General features: G+C 34.4%; 1 protein-coding gene across 3 annotated transcripts in view; it reads left to right on the top strand.

Annotated features, from left to right (window-relative positions):
- Positions 1–24,562, top strand: part of LOC149786101 (glutamate carboxypeptidase 2-like) — a 214,628-nt gene that overhangs the window by 70,978 nt on the left and 119,088 nt on the right. For all 3 annotated transcript variants that reach the window (XM_089976416.1, XM_089976414.1, XM_089976415.1), the window contains 3 exons: positions 6,955–7,040; positions 8,932–9,051; positions 12,891–12,973. In XM_089976416.1, coding sequence (XP_089832542.1) covers positions 6,955–7,040; positions 8,932–9,051; positions 12,891–12,973 — 289 coding nt within the window. The remainder of the gene's footprint in view (positions 1–6,954; positions 7,041–8,931; positions 9,052–12,890; positions 12,974–24,562) is intronic.

Raw genomic sequence — 24,562 nt, 5'->3', positions numbered from 1 at the left:
GTAATCCAAAATACATCAACATTTTAGCTATGTTTTATAATTATCACCAAAAATTTATATCTTAACTTTCATGTGAGAAAAATATTCATTTAGTCCTCGATGCTATACCTATATTTTTTAAAATTCCATAAAATCCCTATATTTTTGTTATCTTTATAGTGTTCCATATAATATTTCCCAAATTCTTATATTAACCATATAGTTTTCTTGGACAAGCACATGCTAATGTTTTTTTATATATCAAAATCTGCTTTTGGTAGACAAAGGAATAATAAAGACCTATTATGAGTCATCATGTTGATTAACCAATACAGTAAAGAAAGTAAATAGAGTAATGTATTATTAGAGGACGCTTTACAATGTTTGATAAACTTTATACAAATATGTATGGGCTATTCTTATTTCTTGTAAATGTCTTTCTCAGCTTCATACAAAAGGGAGACTGACTAGGTGAATGGCACACATTATGTACGATATAAATATAATATTCTGGACCACAATATTAGACTATGCTAACTTTATTTTAAAATAATGCAACAGGAGAATATGTTCCTGTACATATGATCTACAAAGGACCAGTGCACCAAATAAAAAATATGGTTTTATCCATGTGTTATCATGTCTTTTTTCCATTTTTTTCTGCATTCCTAGTTAAGGGTTCGGGGTCATTGACCAAATCGTCCAAACAATGACTTGAAATAATATGATTGATTTTTTAAAAAAGTAAGATAATTTGACGCGCTACCTCATTTTGTATGCTTCTTTGACATCCAAGTGAAGTCGATATTAATTTTACCGATAGTGCCTTCAAAAATAAATCACGCTATTTAAACACTTTACTGGGGATGGGGTTTCCACTGAAAATGCCTTATGTGTGGACTGTTTATTTCCTTTGTTAATATCTAAAATAGGGATTATACTGCTAGCAAATGAGTTTTTATTATCTAACAGTTAGATTTATTAAAATAGGGATTATACGGCTAGCACATGAGTTTTTATTATCTAACAGTTAGATTTATTAAAATAGGGATTATACGGCTAGCAAAAGAGTTTTTATTATCTAACAGTTAGATTTATTAAAATAGGGCCCATACAGGCAGAAAAAGAGATTTTATTATCTCACAGTTAGATTTATCTAAAATAGGGATTACATGGAGAGCAAAAGAGATTTTATTATCTAACAGTTAATATCTCAAATAGGGATTTTACGGATAGCAAAAGTTTCTATTATCTAACAGTTAGTATCTAAAATAGGAATTATATGGCTAGTGCAAGTTTTTATTATCTAATTGTTAGATTTATCCAGCATTCATAATTATTTTGATAATGTACACTAACAACTAAATATGCGTATATACATCTGACTGCATTGTATCGGATATTAGAAATTATATGTAACCACCATCTAATTCTATTAGGTTATTGCTAATTGTTATGTTGTCTATGGATGGATATTACAAGCTATTGGCAAGAGTAGTTTGTAGTAATCACATACACTTTGTATATAAAATCATGAAATTTTATATAGATGTTATCATTGAAAATTAGAACCGGCAAAAGGTACATGTAGGTAAAAGTTACATGCATCACTAAATGTTTCCCTTTTCCATATACATGTTGATCAGTTTCAAAGACACTACTGCATGGATGGTCATGCAACTTTATGTGTGCATTCATTTGTAGCATCCATAAAAAATAACATGAAGTTGTGACCTACTTCTCTTGCTAAAGTGGCTATGCTACTTTGTTTTGAATTATTTACTTGTGAAGCAGGCAAGACATATCATTCTTTAGAATATCCTGTTCATTCATTCTTAGCACATACCTTCATAGTTGTGTTAATTTTAAGCACAAACGAATATAAAAAAAATTCATTTTGGATTTATCTCATGCAGGAAAGACAGATTTATATCAAGGGTTGGAAATGCAGTATCAACTCTATTTTGTGTAGTTTTCCTCCCATCCTCTCGATCTACTTTTCCAGTTATTATTATTGTATATATTTAAATTTGTAATTTTAGTACATGATGGTATTCCTATTGACAAATTTGGACATTTGAATTAATAAACTTGGCATGTCATTATGTCTTTTTGAAATAGAGTTGTTATAAAATCCCCAAATTGTTAAATATTTTTGAGACCTAATGCCTGATTAAATTCCTTTAAAGTTGAAAATTATGAATTGGAGACCTGCCCACACTATATCTATGGACAGGATAATAAGTTACACATGTTGTTGGGCCATGACTTACACATGTTAAATAAGAACACATATTTTTTTAAAAAAACGGAAAAAGTTGTGTTACCCCTTCTTTTTAATTCAAATGAATAAAGTGTCCAAAAATACATATGTTTGTCTATTGTACCTAGTGTTTTCTGAATTCCATAATACATGTTTTCGATTCATTTTATGACTTTTTGTTAGAAACTAATTTGATAACCACATATTAATTAGGCTTTCGTGCAAGTAAATCATGCCAAGACAGCCTTATTTAGTTTGATTGATCACTGATACAATAATACAGTTGAAGGGATGCTAACCAGAGATCTATGCTTAAATCGAAATAAATATTTGGTTTCTGGTAATTATAAGTTTTACTACATAAATTATCAGCATATAATGTTGCAAAATCCTTATTTGTATTGTTTGCATTTTATCTCATTTAAAAACTGTGAGTTGAAGAGCTTTGATCTCAAATGTTAAGGAAAGGTAAAATTGAGTAATAATACATGGATAAGTTAATGGCCTTCACTTTTTCATCTTGTGTGTACATGTCTTTCAAAGTGTTTGAATTATTATTCAATGCCTATGTATGCGGATGATACATTACAAGTTGTTTGCAATAAAGATGATATGCTGTGCAGATGATACATTACAATATACTAGTAATGCAGATATTATGATATCCAGACAATACAATATTTTAGCAATAAAGACATTATGCCATGCAGATAGTACATTACAGTATGTTAGTAATAAAGACATTATGCCATGCAGATGATACATTACAACATGATTGTAATAAATAAGTTGCTCTCCAGACGATACATTACAATATGTAATAAACATATTATGCTATGAAATTGATGTATAAATACATAGTTTACATTTAGATAAACTCATTTAGTACATATCAGCTTGGCATAAGAGCAACCAACCATAGAGAATTGTACATTGTTAGTGGTACTACTTTATCCTGCTCACACCAAAAGCATCCTTAATGATATCCTGCTCACACCAAAGGCATCCTTAATGATATCCTGCACACATAACAAGCATCCTTAATGATATCCTGCTCACACCAAAAGCATTCTTAATGATATCCTGCTCACATCAAAGGCATCCTTAATGATATCCTGCTCACACCAAAGGCATTCTTAATGATATCCTGCTCACACCAAAAGCATCCTTAATGATATCCTGCTCATGCAAAAAGCATCCTTAATGATATCCTGCCCACATCAAAGGCATCCTTAATGATATCCTGCTCACACCAAAGGCATCCTTAATGATATCCTGCTCACACCAAAGGCATTCTTAATGATATCCTGCTCATGCAAAAAGCATACTTAATGATATCCTGCTCACACCAAAGGCATCCTTAATGATATCCTGCTCATGCAAAAAGCATACTTAATGATATCCTGCTCACACCAAAGGCATCCTTAATGATATCCTGCTCACACCAAAGGCATTCTTAATGATATCCTGCTCACACCAAAAGCATCCTTAATGATATCCTGCCCACATCAAAAGTGTCCTTAATGATATCCTGCACACACCAAAGGCATCCTTAATGATATCCTGCTCACACCAAAGGCATCCTTAATGATATCCTGCTCATACCAAAAGCATCCTTAATGATATCCGGCTCATGCCAAAAGCATCCTTAATGATATCCTGCCCACATCAAAAGTGTCTTTAATGATATCCTGCACACACCAAAAGCATCCTTAATGATATCCTGCTCACACCAAAAGCATTCTTAATGATATCCTGCACACACCAAAAGCATCCTTAATGATATCCTGCTCACACCAAAAGCATCCTTAATGATATCCTGCTCACACCAAAAGCATCCTTAATGATATCCTGCTCACACCAAATGTGTCCTTAATGATATCCTGCACACACCAAAGGCATCCTTAATGATATCCTGCTCACACCAAAGGCATCCTTAATGATATCCTGCTCACACCAAAAGTATCCTTAATGATATCCTGCCCATACCAAATGTGTCCTTAATGATATCCTGCACACACCAAAGGCATCCTTAATGATATCCTGCTCACACCAAAGGCATCCTTAATGATATCCTGCTCACACCAAAGGCATCCTTAATGATATCCTGCTCACACCAAAAGCATCCTTAATGATATCCTGCCCACATCAAAAGTGTCCTTAATGATATCCTGCACACACCAAAAGCATCCTTAATGATATCCTGCTCACACCAAAAGCATTCTTAATGATATCCTGCACACACCAAAAGCATCCTTAATGATATCCTGCTCACACCAAAGGCATCCTTAATGATATCCTGCTCACACCAAAAGCATCCTTAATGATATCCTGCCCACACCTAATGTGTCCTTAATGATATCCTGCACACACCAAAGGCATCCTTAATGATATCCTGCTCACACCAAAGGCATCCTTAATGATATCCTGCTCACACCAAAAGTATCCTTAATGATATCCTGCCCATACCAAATGTGTCCTTAATGATATCCTGCACACACCAAAGGCATCCTTAATGATATCCTGCTCACACCAAAGGCATCCTTAATGATATCCTGCTCACACCAAAGGCATCCTTAATGATATCCTGCTCACACCAAAAGCATCCTTAATGATATCCTGCCCACATCAAAAGTGTCCTTAATGATATCCTGCACACACCAAAAGCATCCTTAATGATATCCTGCTCACACCAAAAGCATTCTTAATGATATCCTGCACACACCAAAAGCATCCTTAATGATATCCTGCTCACACCAAAGGCATCCTTAATGATATCCTGCTCACACCAAAAGCATCCTTAATGATATCCTGCCCACACCTAATGTGTCCTTAATGATATCCTGCACACACCAAAGGCATCCTTAATGATATCCTGCTCACACCAAAAGCATCCTTAATGATATCCTGCTCACACCAAAAGCATCCTTAATAATATCATGCACACACCAAGAGCATTCTAATGATATCCTGCTCACACTAAAAGTATCCTTAATGATATCCTGCCCACACCAAATGTGTCCTTAATGATATCCTGCTCACACCAAAGGCATCCTTAATAATATCATGCACACACCAAGAGCATTCTAATGATATCCTGCTCACACCAAAGGCATCCTTAATGATATCCTGCTCACACCAAAAGCATCCTTAATGATATCCTGCTCACACCAAAGCATCCTTAATAATATCATGCACACACCAAGAGCATTCTAATGATATCATGCCCACACCAAAGGCATCCTTAATGATATGCACACACCAAATGCATCCTTAATGATATCCTGCACACACCAAAAGAATTGTTAATGATATCCTGCCCACACCAAAAATGTCCTTAATGAGTTCATGCCCACACCAAAAGCATCCTTAATATCATGCCCACACCAAAAGCATCCTGAATGATATCATGCCCACACCAAAAGCATCCTTAATGATATCATGCCCACACCAAAAGCATCCTGAATGATATCCTGCACACACCAAATGCATCCTTAATAATATCCTGCCCACACCAAAAGCATTCTAATGATATCCTGCACACACCAAAAGTGTCCTTAATGATACCCTGCACACACCAAAAGCAACCTTAATGATATCCTGCACACACCAAAAGTATCCTTAATGATACCCTGCACACACCAAAAGCATCCTTAATGATATCCTGCCTACACCAAAAGCATCCTTAATAATATCATGCCTACACCAAAAGCATCCTTAATGATATCCTGCACACACCAAAAGTATCCTTAATGATACCCTGCACACACCAAAAGCATCCTTAATGATATCCTGCACACACATACAGTTTTATGGATCCATTTGCAGCATGATATTAAACAACCAAGTACTGTTTCCACTTTTAAGAAATATACCTTCAGAAATATTTTCCAGCACAAGGAGGAACCCTGGTTTTTAGACCGCATTGTCTTTGTAGGAATTAGTTGTTATATGTGTATGTGATAACAGTATGCTAACCTTGTAAAATTGGCATTAACTTGTCTTACATTTGTTTTCTGTTGTACAGTAGGGATTAACATGAAGGCATTTTCCTAATTATATGTGTGTGATTTTGGATTTTTATTGTAGCTTAAACACGTTTTTAGTCATATCACTATGATGTCTGCAGTGTGGCAGTTTATAGTGATGTCTAGCACTTGGGCATCATGCTGCAGACACGTAGCATCATGTCCAATCCAGGCATATTATCCTGACACCAGGCCACCGGCGACCTCCCGCATCCAAAGTGGACACTCTTAACATTTATGCCACTGGAGTGGTCTGTCCTAATTAGATCTTTATTTGCTTTAATTGCAAGTCTATCATGTAAGCTGGTTTTTAGCTAAGAACGTTACAATGGATAAACACTTGACATTATTATTATTATTATTATTATTATTATTATTAATCCTTTCAAGGGTTTCATAAATAAAATTGTGGTATACAGTTCCATTATTTAGTGACAACACTTTGTTAAGATTCAAACCTTGATTGATTTGGAACATTGCCCTTCAACAGCGTCATATTAACTGTGGCCTTATGTCATTGTAATACATTTTCATGTATATTTGTCTTAGGTTTTAGCCAAAACCCCTTTTTATTTGCTACTATATAATTCAAAATCTGAACCACATTTATTCTGATTCATCATGCCAAGCTTTCTTTAATCTTTTACAATTATTTTTTGTAACTTGGTATCGTTTGTATTTCAGGAAGGTAAAACTAACGGTGAACAATTACCTAACAGTTATAACATTGGAAAACGTTATTGGAATTATAACTGGGAATGTGGAACCAGGTGATTTAGAATAATTGACTTTTTCTTGGTTTAATAGTATACTTTTATATTTAACAACATATCTCAGAGTACCATAATAATTTCACCATAGCTCTGGATTAATAAAACTATTTTCTGTAATTTTATATGTTTGACATGGAGCATCATGGTCATCAAATATTTCACCTTGAAAAAGTAGAAGTATACAATATTCACGCATCATTAACACTACACCATCACCATAACCAATAAAAATAACACCAGCTACATGTAATAGTGAGACTAATGTCTGGACCAATATATACTGGTGGCTGTTCTAATGTCTATACAAAGACATACTGATGCTGGTTCTAATGTCTGAACATAAACATACTGATGCTGGTTCTGATACCTATACATAGACATACTGGTACTCAATGCATGTTCTAATGTCTGAATCCAGACATGCTTAATGCATGTTCTAATTTCTATGCACAGACATACATGATGCTGGTTCTAGTGTCTGGACATAGACATACAGACATATATGATGCTGGTTCTATTGTCTGGACATAGACATATAGACATACATGATGCTAGTTCTAATGTCTGGACATAGACATACATGATGCTGGTTCTAATGTCTGGACATAGACATAGACATACATGATGCTGGTTCTAATGTCTGGACATAGACATACAGACATACATGATGCTGGTTCTAATGTCTGGACATAGACATACAGACATACATGATGCTGGTTCTAATATCTGGACATAGACATACAGACATACATGATGCTGGTTCTAATGTCTGGACATAGACATACAGACATACATGATGCTGGTTCTAATATCTGGACATAGACATACAGACATACATGATGCTGGTTCTAATGTCTGGACATAGACATACAGACATACATGATGCTGGTTCTAATGTCTGGACATAGACATACAGACATACATGATGCTGGTTCTAATATCTGGACATAGACATATAGACATACATGATGCTAGTTCTAATGTCTGGACATAGACATACATGATGCTAGTTCTAATGTCTGGACATAGACATACAGACATACATGATGCTGGTTCTAATGTCTGGACATAGACATACAGACATACATGATGCTGGTTCTAATGTCTGGACATAGACATACAGACATACATGATGCTGGTTCTAATATCTGGACATAGACATATAGACATACATGATGCTAGTTCTAATGTCTGGACATAGACATACATGATGCTAGTTCTAATGTCTGGACATAGACATACAGACATACATGATGCTGGTTCTAATGTCTGGACATAGACATACAGACATACATGATGCTGGTTCTAATGTCTGGACATAGACATATAGACATACATGATGCTAGTTCTAATATCTGGACATAGACATATAGACATACATGATGCTGGTTCTAATGTCAGGACATAGACATACAGACGTACATGATGCTGGTTCTAATGTCTGGACATAGACATATTGATGCTGGTTCTCATATCTATACATAGACATACTTGATGTATGTTCTGATGTCTGAATCCAGACATACTTGATGCTGGTTCTAATGTCTATACACATACATACTGATGCTGGTTCTAATACCTATACATAGACATACTTAATGCATATTCCAATGTTTGAATCCAGACATACTTGATGCATGTTCCAATGTCTGTATACATACATATTTGGTATATTTTCATATCATAGAGACTTTTTAATAAGAGAAAACAATTTGTATCTTATTGTTCTTTAAATTTAAAAGTGAAATGGCAACTTGTTTAATTGGTAATTTTGATTAGGATTATTTGTCATAAAATGACTAGTCATTTTATAAAATTTATATCCTTTTTATCCTCTTTGATGATTGAATTGATATACAGTAGTGCATATTATTTTTATTTTTTCCAGATAGGTATGTGTTGCTAGGCAACCATCATGATGCCTGGGTGTTTGGTGCAATAGATCCACTCTCAGGCACTGCAACTCTTACAGAAATTACCCGTGTAATGGGAAAAATGAAACAATCAGGCAAGTTTGATATCTATTGAATCATAATTACCTTGGTCTGGTATCAGTATCCTAATGAAACATTTTCTGTGACCCTCAGGGTAACTAGAAGTATTAAAGCCATTCCTACACAACGTCATAGAGTTATTGTTGATTGTATATTATGAAGTTGAAATAAATTCTTTGGATATTAAAAATAGTACTACACTAAAATAGGATAAATGCAGGCTGCCTTTACATCAGTGTCTTTATTTGCATTGATTCAACCATTTTATTGTTTCTTGTCTAATGTTACTATGGATATGATGGTTTTGTCTCAGTATGCCTAGATGTAAATGGATACCAATCAGGTAAATGGGCAGAAAATCATTCTGCTATGGAGCTTAGTGGCATGGGTCTGTATATTAAATTGCTTCACCTGGAAAAAATGGTCCCCGTCTATTTATATTTTGTAAGAAGTAGAAGTCATATAAAAGTAAATAATAATAATAATAATGATAATAATAAATAATAATTATTGCTCAAAACCTACATTATTAAATACAATGTATTCATACAATGGAGGTACTGAAATCTAGTGAGTTGGAAGATTAACAAATTTTGAAGTTGTAAATTGTAAATACGTTGGCATTAAGTGCTCAAAAGGTTTTGAGAATGCAGGGTCTGGGTCATCTCTGATTTTAAAACACTTTGAAACTCTATATAGATATTTCCTTTATTTGACACAAGAAATAATTCATCAACTGAATTTTATCACACCTGCATAAGCATGTTGAGGAAAAATAATAACATATAATGACATGATAATAATGATACTTTTTTTTTTACAGAGGGTAGCCAACATGAAACAGTATAATTTTCAATTTTAGAAATGTATTGCTGTTGATAAAGGAATCATTTGTTGACTTGCTAAGGAGTCCAGTGTCCAGCTTCTACCATGATATATGGTTAGAGGCATCACTTCATATATGGTGATAGGTGTAGGCATCACTTTATATGTGGTGACAGGTGTAGGCATCACTTTATATGTGGTGATAGGTATAAGGGTCACTTTACATGTGGTGACAGGTGTAGAGATTGCTTTACATGTGCTAACAGGTTTATGCATCACTTTACATGTGGTGACAGGTTTATGCATCACTTTACATGTGGTGACAGGTAAAGGCATCACTTTACATGTGGTGACAGGTATAGGCATCACTTTACATGTGGTGACAGGTGTATGCATTAGTTTACATGTGGTGACAGGTATAGGGGTCACTTTACATGTGGTAACAGGTATAGGCATCACTTTACATGTGGTGACAGGTGTAGTCATCACTTTACATGTGGTGACAGGTATAGGGGTCACTTTACATGTAGTGACAAGTATAGGGGTCACTTTACATGTAGTGACAGGTATAGGCATCTCTTTACATGTGGTGACAGGGTGATCATCATCAAACTTAATGGGATTTTGTTTTAGTTTTGCATTAATCAAAGTTTTTACAGGTTACATCCAGACACTGAAGTGAGGATGTATCATTGCACTTACACATTTTAGAAACCTGGTTCTGTGAAATTCTGGATTTTTGTCTTCTTCAACAATTTGTAACATGATAATATTTTGAACTTACTTTGCAGTACTTGTACCATATTCATTTTAATACAGCACGTATCTTATTAGTGTACATTTACTGGTTAGTCAAGCACATACACAAATTTGTTTCTAAGAGTGTATACCTAAGTCCTTGCATAACTCATTTCTAAGAGTGTATACCTTGGTCCTTGCATGACTTGTTTCTAAGAGTGTATACCTAGGTCCTTGCATGACTCATTTCTAAGAGTGTATACCTAGCTCCTTACATGACTCATTTCTTAGAGTGAATACCTAGGTCCTTGCATGACTCGTTTCTTAGAGTGCATATCTAGGTCCTTGCATAACTCGTTTCTTAGAGTGCATACCTAGGTCCTTGCATGACTCATTTCTTAGAGTGTATACCTAGGTCCTTGCATGAATGGAATCTTTACCTAGGTCCTTGCATGGCTGGTTTCTTAGAGTGAATATCTAGGTCCTTGCATAACTCGTTTCTTAGAGTGCATACCTAGATCCTTGCATTACTCATTTCTAAGAGAGTATACCTAGGTCCTTGCATGACTGGTTTCTTAGAATCTTTACCTAGGTCCTTGCATGACTGGTTCTTCAGAGTGTATACCTAGGTCCTTGCATGACTCATTTCTCAGAGTGTATAACTAGGTCCTTGTATGACTGGTTTCTTAGAACCTTTACCTAGGTTCTTGCATGACAGGTTTCTCAGAGTGTATGCCTAGGTCCTTGCATGACTCATTTCTAAGAGTGTATACCTAGGTCTTTGCATGACTCATTTCTAAGAGTGTATACCTAGGTCTTTGCATGACTCATTTCTAAGAGTGTATACCTAGCTCCTTGCACGACTCATTTCTAAGAGTGTATACCTAGGTCCTTGCATGACTCATTTCTAAGAGTGTATACCTAGGTCTTTGCACGACTCATTTCTAAGAGTGTATACCTAGGTCCTTGCATGACTCATTTCTTAGAGTGCATACCTAGGTCCTTGCATGACTCATTTCTAAGAGTGTATGCCTAGGTCCTTGCATGACTGGTTTCTTAGAACCTTTACCTAGGTTCTTGCATGACTGGTTTCTCAGAGTGTATACCTAGGTCCTTGCATGACTCGTTTCTAAGAGTGCATACCTAGGTCCTTGCATGACTCATTTCTAAGAGTGTATACCTAGGTCCTTGCATGACTTGTTTCTTAGAATCTTTACCTAGGTCCTTGCATGACTGGTTTCTCAGAGTGTATACCTAGGTCCTTGCATGACTCGTTTCTTAGAATCTTTACCTAGGTCCTTGCTTGACTGGTTTCTCAGAGTGTATACCTAGGTCCTTGCATGACTCGTTTCTCAGAGTGTATACCTAGGTCCTTGCATGACTGGTTTGAGAAAAGCAGCTCCTATAATCCACAGAGAACATTGATTTTCTTGGACAATATACATGTAATGACCAGTGCTTGTTCTGTCATTACCAATTGACACAATTCTGTTGATTGCTTCCGTCTAATGGCTTTTACATGGGTTTTATTGAAAGAACACATATAGGAAGAGAATAAGTGAATCACTAATGTGGAGAACTGTCAACATAAATGAAGGGAACTAACTCTGTCAAGAATGTAGATACATGTGATGGTGACAACAACAGAATTGACATCCACTTATCATCATGAGTTTAAACATGATGAGATTTATAAAAAAATATTTATTTTTTAAGCTACCATGCTAGTATTATGTTAAATATGGTATTTTATGTATTTTATTTTATTATAATTATCTCTTTTTGAGTAATTACATATTTGTGTAGATACGCTGTTTTGAGAGAAGAATTCTTCAGACTGTCTTTTGTTGTCTTGCGTTTTGTATTCTTGCAAATTTTAAAGTTATGTATTAATAATGCTTTTTTTATTTATTTATCATTAACAAGGTAAATTGAAGCATGCATAAATACATATTGTAATTAATATATAGAAATTAATCATATACATACATTTCGTAACAACCCCTGTTTGCAAAAATTATAATTCAAAGACCAAAATTTGTGTTACATTACTGTTTGAAAATATAGGCAGAAAAGTATCAATCCTTCTGCTACAATAGATTGGATGTGTTCTTTACTATTTTGTTTGGACAGAAAATTAAAAAAATTTGCTAAAGTAAAAATCAAATGTAAAATTGCTGTTGAAAAGCATTTTTATTTAAGGGAAATTGGTCTCACATGACATTCAGTGGAATGTATCCATCTAAATTGCGATTTTATTTAATGCCAATTTTTTAAAAAACTACTGCAGATATTAGACCTAGAAGAACAATTGTCTTTTGTACTTGGGGTGGAGAAGAAGTTGGCTTGATTGGATCAACAGAATGGGTTGAGGTTAGTTATCATCAGTTCATTATTTATATCTCTGTCTGTCACTCACAGTCTGTGCCACTTGGTGCATTTTTTGTCACAAATGTTGTGCTGTTATGCGATCTTGTGCCTTGTTTAATATTTGAAGCTGTGCACGTATTGGTAGATAGTGATGTTTTCTGTTCTACTCTGTGTCTTTATTACAAATAGTAAGACAATATGGTTTTCCCACCACAAATGTGAATTAATAAATCTCCTTTAAGCATCACAGATTCATCTTTCATATGGGGTAAAATGTGGAAAACACATTCATTTTATAATGCAAACACAAATCATTACACTTCTTTTGAGAAAAACCCTCTATCTACATTACAAGAAACTATGATTGAGGTACTATATTTGGGTCTATGATTGAGGTATTAGATATGGGTCTATGATTGAGGTACTATATTTGGGTCTATGATTGAGGTATTAGATATGGGTCTATGATTGAGGTATTACATATGGGTCTATGATTGAGGTATTAGATATGGGTCTATGATTGAGGTATTAGATATGGGTCTATGATTGAGGTACTATATTTGGGTCTATGATTGAGGTATTAGATATGGGTCTATGATTGAGGTATTACATATGGGTCTATGATTGAGGTATTACATTTGGGTCTGTGATTAAGGTATTACATTTGGGTCTGTGATTGAGGTATTACATATGGGTCTATGATTAATGTATTACATTTGGGTCTGTGATTGAGGTATTACATTTGGGTCTATTATTGACCTACTATGCATGGGTAGATTATTGACCTGTTACATTTGGAACTATTACAACTCTGCTGAATGGCAAACTTGCCGAAACAACATCTTGTCCGAATTCAAACTTGCCAGTGCGACTAATCCCTAAACAACATACTCACTGTGAATATCACCATTCTATTGGCAGCCAAGTGACATTTACCCTTTATTTTCACTACTCATCTGTAATTGCCAATATACTGCAGGGTGCTCACATTGTGTGAAGGTCATTTGCTCAATGTTGACCTGACTTTTCATTGAAGGACATATGCAAGGTTATTAGTACTACTAGATGAATGGTAACTGCATGGTATCTGAAATAATTTTGTGTGCTCTTATAATAGAACTGTTTCACTCTAACATCACATATGTAAACAAATATTATATTGCACTGATATCAAATTCGGGTAGCAGGTTTCTCCAGTCCTTTTTTCAATACTTTTTTGATAATTTCTATCCTTCAATACGATCACTGTTTTATTATTAAATCAATAACCCTACATCCACAACCACCAGTATTATAAAACCACTGTATATACAAGACATGCATGCAAAGTGTGTGAATCATTTAAGAAAAGAAATTTTTATCCTTTGAAACGGGACATACATTTTGAAGATTATGCAGGTTTTTATGTTGAAAATGAGATATATGTTCTTCCAGAAGCGTAGAAATAATTATAATAAACTGGTGAACCAAGGGAAAATTAAATGCACAAGGATAGAATATGTAACAAAATTGGAGGGCAAAAGTGGTGAATGTGTTTCACTACTTATTTTTCTCTCCCCCCATTTTTCATTTGAAAGAGTTATTCAACTGGACTCCTATTTATACAGTGGATCATAGCTGTTGAAATTTCTAGATATCACTTCCAAAAATATGAATAGATACTTTTAAATTTTGTATAACTTTATGAAATGCATTATGACTAATGAATATACAAAACTCACTTTACAAAGGATACTCTTCATAGCCATAGTTATTGTATGCTTGTATATTATGCTTCTTTTGAATGGCATTTTGGGTTTTATCTATATTTGTATAATGAGTTACAAAATCTAAATACTGTTCTTATTATGTTCACTGTTTCATGTCACTTCCTATGTCTGTTGCTTATAATAAATATTTTTGTAATATATGTATATTTACCATACAACATAAATAATACATGAATAAAGTTGTGCTCTGTTATTGTACCTATACCCACAATGATTCAGTTTGTAATATATGTATATTTACCATACAACTTAAATAATACATGAATAAAGTTGTGCTTAGACTGTACTTGTACCTGTACCCACAATGATTCAATATTGTAATATATGCATATTTACCATACAACTTAAATAATACATGAATAAAGTTGTGCTTAGACTGTACTTGTACCTGTACCCACAATGATTCAATATTGTAATATATGCATATTTACCATACAACTTAAATAATACATGAATAAAGTTGTGCTTAGACTGTACTTGTACCTGTACCCACAATGATTCAATATTGTAATATATGCATATTTACCATACAACTTAAATAATACATGAATAAAGTTGTGCTTAGACTGTACTTGTACCTGTACCCACAATGATTCAATATTGTAATATATGCATATTTACCATACTACATAAATAATACATGAATAAAGTTGTGCTTAGACTGTACTTGTACCTGTACCCACAATGATTCAGTATTGTAATATATGCATATTTACCATACTACATAAATAATACATGAATAAAATTGTGCTTAGACTGTACTTGTACCTATACCCACAATGATTTAGTCTGGTCAATGAGCTGCTGATGCAAACCAATGTTTCCAATTGTAAAATATTGAATGGAAGAGCTGAATGTCTGTAGGTTAATTTTTCACACTGTTTATTAATACTGGGATCAAATTCTGGCCTACACTATCACCATGTTTCAAAATGAAACATAGAAAAAAGGAAATGATCCTGTTCATTTAAAAGCCAACAACAGAATTCATGATTGTTCTGACACAGAAGTGTCATAATATCCTAAGCAAGTATAGAAGTATACATATTGAAACTTGAGTCTACTGACACTGTGTTATGCAGATGAAAAGCAAACTACTAACTGTACCATTGAAGAAAGTCCAGTGTGAGTAATTAATGACAATTTCCATCAACATTTTATTAAAATTGTAGTAGTCTAAATTGATAATTAATCTAATATTCAAGCGTGTCAATCATCAATTAAATATACATTTGGGTAAGATTGAATGTAACAGTTCTTGTACATTCATTACCACAAACAAGGAACTGATGTAAACAGTCATACTGGTCATCTTTCCTCCCAAGTAGACTTATTGATCTCCTGGCTGGACATGGCATATATCAAACTCTAGCATATTCTGACAAGTAGACTTATTGATCTCTTGGCTGGATGTGGCATATTTCAAACTCTAGCATATTTTACCAAGTAGACTTATTGATCTCTTGGCTGGATGTGGCATATATCAAACTCTAGCATATTTTACCAAGTAGACCTATTGATCTCTTGGCTGGATGTGGCATATATCAAACTCTAGCATATTTTACCAAGTAGACTTATTGATCTCTTGGCTGGATGTGGCATATATCAAACTCTAGCATATTTTACCAAGTAGACCTATTGATCTCTTGGCTGGATGTGGCATATATTAAACTCTAGCATATTTTACCAAGTAGACCTATTGATCTCTTGGCTGGACATGGCATATGTCAAACTCTAGCATATTCTAACAAGTAGACTTATTGATCTCTTGGCTGGACATGGCATATATCAAACTCTAGCATATCCTACCAAGCAGACCTATTGATCTCTTGGCTGGGCGTGGCATATATTAAACTCTAGCATATTTTACCAAGCAGACTTATTGATCTCTTGGCTGGGCATGGCTTATATCAAACTCTAGCACATTCTAACAAGCAGACCTATTGATCTCTTGGCTGGACATGGCATATATCAAACTCTAGCATATCCTACCAAGCAGACCTATTGATCTCTTGGCTGGGCGTGGCATATATTAAACTCTAGCATATTTTACCAAGCAGACTTATTGATCTCTTGGCTGGGCGTGGCTTATATCAAACTCTAGCACATTCTAACAAGCAGACCTATTGATCTCTTGGCTGGACATGGCATATATCAAACTCTAGCATATCCTACCAAGCAGACCTATTGATCTCTTGGCTGGGCGTGGCATATATTAAACTCTAGCATATTTTACCAAGCAGACTTATTGATCTCTTGGCTGGGCGTGGCTTATATCAAACTCTAGCACATTCTAACAAGCAGACCTATTGATCTCTTGGCTGGACATGGCATATATCAAACTCTAGCATATCCTACCAAGCAGACCTATTGATCTCTTGGCTGGGCGTGGCATATATTAAACTCTAGCATATTTTACCAAGCAGACTTATTGATCTCTTGGCTGGGCGTGGCTTATATCAAACTCTAGCACATTCTAACAAGCAGACCTATTGATCTCTTGGCTGGACATGGCATATATCAAACTCTAGCATATTCTACATTCCAGTCATCCAGTGACAAATGTTATCACCCAGGAAGATGTCTATTTTGGCCTAATTACATTTTTATAGATATTGATTAGAGGTCAGACAAGAGTTTTTCCAGCCGAGTTGGTCTCCAAGACAGATTTGGCTATATACAATGTGCAATTTCAACACATAATTTTAATTGAATGTCACAGATTACTTACATTTATAATATATGATATCAATCACCATGATTTTTTTCAATAATAAGCACTCGTATTTTAAATAAACAATGTTATTAAGTTGTGTTGAGTGGAACGTTCCCCTCAAAATCCAGCCGTTCATCTGGATACTGCATGTATACATGTATGCATTATTACAAATGTACACCTAACATGAATTGGGGAAACATTCGTTTATTAAAATACAAAGTTAGTAAGCAAAGCAGAACAAAATCCTGCAATAGAATTTGTTTATTTTCTATCAAATTTGCCAGATTTTCAGCGTATGTCAGTGCATTTTCCAAAAAAGATTTGTTTGCATCTCTATAAAATATTTCTTCATTAAAAAGATATCATTACATTCATCCACATTATGTTCATGAATATCAGTTTTGATAGCTTTTTCATAAAAAATTATTTTGGGCTTGTGTAATTACTGAAATGTATGGATATATATTTTGAAGAAAAAAGAAATATTGTTAATAGTGGATATTAACATTGGAAGTTTTCTTGAAACTTGGAAATTCAGAAAAAGTAGTTACCTTTCATTCGAAGTTAGTTTTTAGGGGTCTTTGATCGAGGGGTCACATTCAAAGAAATGTAATGTGCTACCTATTTCTACATATTGTTTATTGGTACAGTGATTGTCACTTTTATTACAAATTTTGTTCTTATAAAAGATTCGGAATGCAGCTTTAATGCCAATATTTTACTCTATATAATTTGTAATAGGTAAAGACATTTGACTGACTTCTTGTGACATCACTGATATCTGAATGATTTAAATGCATTGGAGTGCAACATGTGCACTCTCTTAACTGCAGCACAGCAAATTAGTCTGCAATTATTTTAATTATTGTCCATCACACACACACACACTTGCTTATGTACAATAATTTACATGCTTTTATATCTGATATTGTGCATGCAAACCACGCATACAAGATGTTTGAAAGAAAGGAAGACTGGAGGAATAAAAGTTATTTGCTATATCTAAGTGTGTACTGTACACTATATGGAAGAATATGTGTTGCTAGATGCTTGTGAAAGTACTGTGCAATAATAATGGAGGAATAACAGTTGCTATTTATGTTTATGAGTACTGTACACTATTAAGTAGAATAACTGTAGTTGCTTTCCTTGTCTGTGAGAGTACTGTACAATAATTAGTGGATTAATAATAGTTGCTAGGTATGACTACTTTACACTGTTAAGTGGAATAATAATAGTTGCTTGCCATGTCTGTGAGAGTTCTGTACAATAAAAAGTGGAGGAATAAAAGTTGCTAGGTATGACTACTTTACACTGTTAAGTGGAATAATAATAGTTGCTTGCCATGTCTGTGAGAGTACTGTACAATAATTAGTGGAGGAATAAAAGTTGCTAGGTATGACTACTTTACACTGTTAAGTGGAATAATAATAGTTGCTTGCCATGTCTGTGAGAGTACTGTACAATAATTAGTGGAGGAATAATAGTTGCTAGGTATGACTACTTTACACTGTTAAGTGGAATAATAATAGTTGCTTGCCATGTCTGTGAGAGTTCTGTACAATAATAAGTGGAGGAATAAAAGTTGCTAGGTATGACTACTTTACACTGTTAAGTGGAATAATAATAGTTGCTTGCCATGTCTGTGAGAGTACTGTACAATAATTAGTGGAGGAATAAAAGTTGCTAGGTATGACTACTTTACACTGTTAAGTGGAATAATAATAGTTGCTTGCCATGTCTGTGAGAGTACTGTACAATAATTAGTGGAGGAATAATAGTTGCTAGGTATGACTACTTTACACTGTTAAGTGGAATAATAATAGTTGCTTGCCATGTCTGTGAGAGTTCTGTACAATAACAAGTGGAGGAATAATAGTTGCTAGGTATGACTACTTTACACTGTTAAGTGGAATAATAATAGTTGCTTGCCATGTCTGTGAGAGTACTGTACAATAATTAGTGGAGGAATAATAGTTGCTAGGTATGACTACTTTACACTGTTAAGTGGAATAATAATAGTTGCTTGCCATGTCTGTGAGAGTTCTGTACAATAATAAGTGGAGGAATAAAAGTTGCTAGGTATGACTACTTTACACTGTTAAGTGGAATAATAATAGTTGCTTGCCATGTCTGTGAGAGTACTGTACAATAATTAGTGGAGGAATAAAAGTTGCTAGGTATGACTACTTTACACTGTTAAGTGGAATAATAATAGTTGCTTGCCATGTCTGTGAGAGTACTGTACAATAATTAGTGGAGGAATAATAGTTGCTAGGTATGACTACTTTACACTGTTAAGTGGAATAATAATAGTTGCTTGCCATGTCTGTGAGAGTTCTGTACAATAGTAAGTGGAGGAATAAAAGTTGCTAGGTATGACTACTTTACACTGTTAAGTGGAATAATAATAGTTGCTTGCCATGTCTGTGAGAGTACTGTACAATAATTAGTGGAGGAATAATAGTTGCTAGGTATGACTACTTTACACTGTTAAGTGGAATAATAATAGTTGCTTGCCATGTCTGTGAGAGTACTGTACAATAATTAGTGGAGGAATAATAGTTGCTAGGTATGACTACTTTACACTGTTAAGTGGAATAATAATAGTTGCTTGCCATGTCTGTGAGAGTACTGTACAATAATTAGTGGAGGAATAATAGTTGCTAGGTATGACTACTTTACACTGTTAAGTGGAATAATAATAGTTGCTTGCCATGTCTGTGAGAGTTCTGTACAATAATAAGTGGAGGAATAAAAGTTGCTAGGTATGACTACTTTACACTGTTAAGTGGAATAATAATAGTTGCTTGCCATGTCTGTGAGAGTACTGTACAATAATTAGTGGAGGAATAATAGTTGCTAGGTATGACTACTTTACACTGTTAAGTGGAATAATAATAGTTGCTTGCCATGTCTGTGAGAGTTCTGTACAATAATAAGTGGAGGAATAAAAGTTGCTAGGTATGACTACTTTACACTGTTAAGTGGAATAATAATAGTTGCTTGCCATGTCTGTGAGAGTACTGTACAATAATTAGTGGAGGAATAAAAGTTGCTAGGTATGACTACTTTACACTGTTAAGTGGAATAATAATAGTTGCTTGCCATGTCTGTGAGAGTACTGTACAATAATTAGTGGAGGAATAATAGTTGCTAGGTATGACTACTTTACACTGTTAAGTGGAATAATAATAGTTGCTTGCCATGTCTGTGAGAGTTCTGTACAATAGTAAGTGGAGGAATAAAAGTTGCTAGGTATGACTACTTTACACTGTTAAGTGGAATAATAATAGTTGCTTGCCATGTCTGTGAGAGTACTGTACAATAATTAGTGGAGGAATAATAGTTGCTAGGTATGACTACTTTACACTGTTAAGTGGAATAATAATAGTTGCTTGCCATGTCTGTGAGAGTACTGTACAATAATTAGTGGAGGAATATAGTTGCTAGGTATGACTACTTTACACTGTTAAGTGGAGTAATAATAGTTGCTTGCCATGTCTGTGAGAGTACTGTAAAATAATTAGTGGAGGAATAATAGTTGCTAGGTAGGACTACTTTACACTGTTAAGTGGAATAATAATAGTTGCTTGCCATGTCTGTGAGAGTTCTGTACAATAATAAGTGGAGGAATAAAAGTTGCTAGGTATGACTACTTTACACTGTTAAGTGGAATAATAATAGTTGCTTGCCATGTCTGTGAGAGTACTGTACAATAATTAGTGGAGGAATAAAAGTTGCTAGGTATGACTACTTTACACTGTTAAGTGGAATAATAATAGTTGCTTGCCATGTCTGTGAGAGTACTGTACAATAATTAGTGGAGGAATAATAGTTGCTAGGTATGACTACTTTACACTGTTAAGTGGAATAATAAAAGTTGCTTGCCATGTCTGTGAGAGTTCTGTACAATAAGTGGAGGAATAAAAGTTGCTAGGTATGACTACTTTACACTGTTAAGTGGAATAATAATAGTTGCTTGCCATGTCTGTGAGAGTACTGTACAATAATTAGTGGAGGAATAATAGTTGCTAGGTATGACTACTTTACACTGTTAAGTGGAATAATAATAGTTGCCTGCCATGTCTGTGAGAGTACTGTACAATAATTAGTGGAGGAATATAGTTGCTAGGTATGACTACTTTACACTGTTAAGTGGAGTAATAATAGTTGCTTGCCATGTCTGTGAGAGTACTGTAAAATAATTAGTGGAGGAATAATAGTTGCTAAGTAGGACTACTTTACACTGTTAAGTGGAATAATAATAGTTGCTTGCCATGTCTGTGAGAGTTCTGTACAATAATAAGTGGAGGAATAAAAGTTGCTAGGTATGACTACTTTACACTGTTAAGTGGAATAATAATAGTTGCTTGCCATGTCTGTGAGAGTACTGTACAATAATTAGTGGAGGAATAAAAGTTGCTAGGTATGACTACTTTACACTGTTAAGTGGAATAATAATAGTTGCTTGCCATGTCTGTGAGAGTACTGTACAATAATTAGTGGAGGAATAATAGTTGCTAGGTATGACTACTTTACACTGTTAAGTGGAATAATAAAAGTTGCTTGCCATGTCTGTGAGAGTTCTGTACAATAAGTGGAGGAATAAAAGTTGCTAGGTATGACTACTTTACACTGTTAAGTGGAATAATAATAGTTGCTTGCCATGTCTGTGAGAGTACTGTACAATAATTAGTGGAGGAATAAAAGTTGCTAGGTATGACTACTTTACACTGTTAAGTGGAATAATAATAGTTGCTTGCCATGTCTGTGAGAGTACTGTACAATAATTAGTGGAGGAATAATAGTTGCTAGGTATGACTACTTTACACTGTTAAGTGGAATAATAATAGTTGCTTGCCATGTCTGTGAGAGTTCTGTACAATAAGTGGAGGAATAAAAGTTGCTAGGTATGACTACTTTACACTGTTAAGTGGAATAATAATAGTTGCTTGCCATGTCTGTGAGAGTACTGTACAATAATTAGTGGAGGAATAAAAGTTGCTAGGTATGACTACTTTACACTGTTAAGTGGAATAATAATAGTTGCTTGCCATGTCTGTGAGAGTACTGTACAATAATTAGTGAGGAATAATAGTTGCTAGGTATGACTACTTTACACTGTTAAGTGGAATAATAATAGTTGCTTGCCATGTCTGTGAGAGTTCTGTACAATAGTAAGTGGAGGAATAAAAGTTGCTAGGTATGACTACTTTACACTGTTAAGTGGAATAATAATAGTTGCTTGCCATGTCTGTGAGAGTACTGTACAATAATTAGTGGAGGAATAATAGTTGCTAGGTATGACTACTTTACACTGTTAAGTGGAATAATAATAGTTGCTTGCCATGTCTGTGAGAGTACTGTACAATAATTAGTGGAGGAATATAGTTGCTAGGTATGACTACTTTACACTGTTAAGTGGAGTAATAATAGTTGCTTGCCATGTCTGTGAGAGTACTGTAAAATAATTAGTGGAGGAATAATAGTTGCTAGGTAGGACTACTTTACACTGTTAAGTGGAATAATAATAGTTGCTTGCCATGTCTGTGAGAGTTCTGTACAATAATAAGTGGAGGAATAAAAGTTGCTAGGTATGACTACTTTACACTGTTAAGTGGAATAATAATAGTTGCTTGCCATGTCTGTGAGAGTACTGTACAATAATTAGTGGAGGAATAAAAGTTGCTAGGTATGACTACTTTACACTGTTAAGTGGAATAATAATAGTTGCTTGCCATGTCTGTGAGAGTACTGTACAATAATTAGTGGAGGAATAAAAGTTGCTAGGTATGACTACTTTACACTGTTAAGTGGAATAATAATAGTTGCTTGCCATGTCTGTGAGAGTTCTGTACAATAATTAGTGGAGGAATAAAAGTTGCTAGGTATGACTACTTTACACTGTTAAGTGGAATAATAATAGTTGCTTGCCATGTCTGTGAGAGTTCTGTACAATAATAAGTGGAGGAATAAAAGTTGCTAGGTATGACTACTTTACACTGTTAAGTGGAATAATAATAGTTGCTTGCCATGTCTGTGAGAGTACTGTACAATAATTAGTGGAGGAATAATAGTTGCTAGGTATGACTACTTTACACTGTTAAGTGGAGTAATAATAGTTGCTTGCCATGTCTGTGAGAGTACTGTACAATAATTAGTGGTGGAATAATAGTTGCTAGGTATGACTACTTTACACTGTTAAGTGGAATAATAATAGTTGCTTGCCATGTCTGTGAGAGTACTGTACAATAATTAGTGGAGGAATAATAGTTGCTAGGTATGACTACTTTACACTGTTAAGTGGAATAATAATAGTTGCTTGCCATGTCTGTGAGAGTACTGTACAATAATTAGTGGAGGAATAATAGTTGCTAGGTATGACTACATTACACTGTTAAGTGGAATAATAATAGTTGCTTGCCATGTCTGTGAGAGTACTGTACAATAATTAGTGGAGGAATAATAGTTGCTAGGTATGACTACCTTTACACTGTTAAGTGGAATAATAATAGTTGCTTGCCATGTCTGTGAGAGTTCTGTACAATAATAAGTGGAGGAATAATAGTTGCTAGGTATGACTACTTTACACTGTTAAGTGGAATAATAATAGTTGCTTGCCATGTCTGTGAGAGTTCTGTACAATAATAAGTGGAGGAATAAAAGTTGCTAGGTATGACTACTTTACACTGTTAAGTGGAATAATAATAGTTGCTTGCCATGTCTGTGAGAGTACTGTACAATAATTAGTGGAGGAATAATAGTTGCTAGGTATGACTACTTTACACTGTTAAGTGGAATAATAATAGTTGCTTGCCATGTCTGTGAGAGTTCTGTACAATAACAAGTGGAGGAATAATAGTTGCTAGGTATGACTACTTTACACTGTTAAGTGGAATAATAATAGTTGCTTGCCATGTCTGTGAGAGTTCTGTACAATAATAAGTGGAGGAATAAAAGTTGCTAGGTATGACTACTTTACACTGTTAAGTGGAATAATAATAGTTGCTTGCCATGTCTGTGAGAGTACTGTACAATAATTAGTGGAGGAATAAAAGTTGCTAGGTATGACTACTTTACACTGTTAAGTGGAATAATAAT

The sequence above is a fragment of the Sinohyriopsis cumingii genome, chromosome 12 (genome assembly GCF_028554795.1).
Source record: "Sinohyriopsis cumingii isolate HCF-2022 chromosome 12, ASM2855479v2, whole genome shotgun sequence".
NCBI lineage: Eukaryota > Metazoa > Mollusca > Bivalvia > Unionida > Unionidae > Sinohyriopsis > Sinohyriopsis cumingii.
The sequence above is the reverse complement of the archived record's forward strand: the minus strand, read 5'-3'. Positions and strand labels throughout refer to the sequence as shown.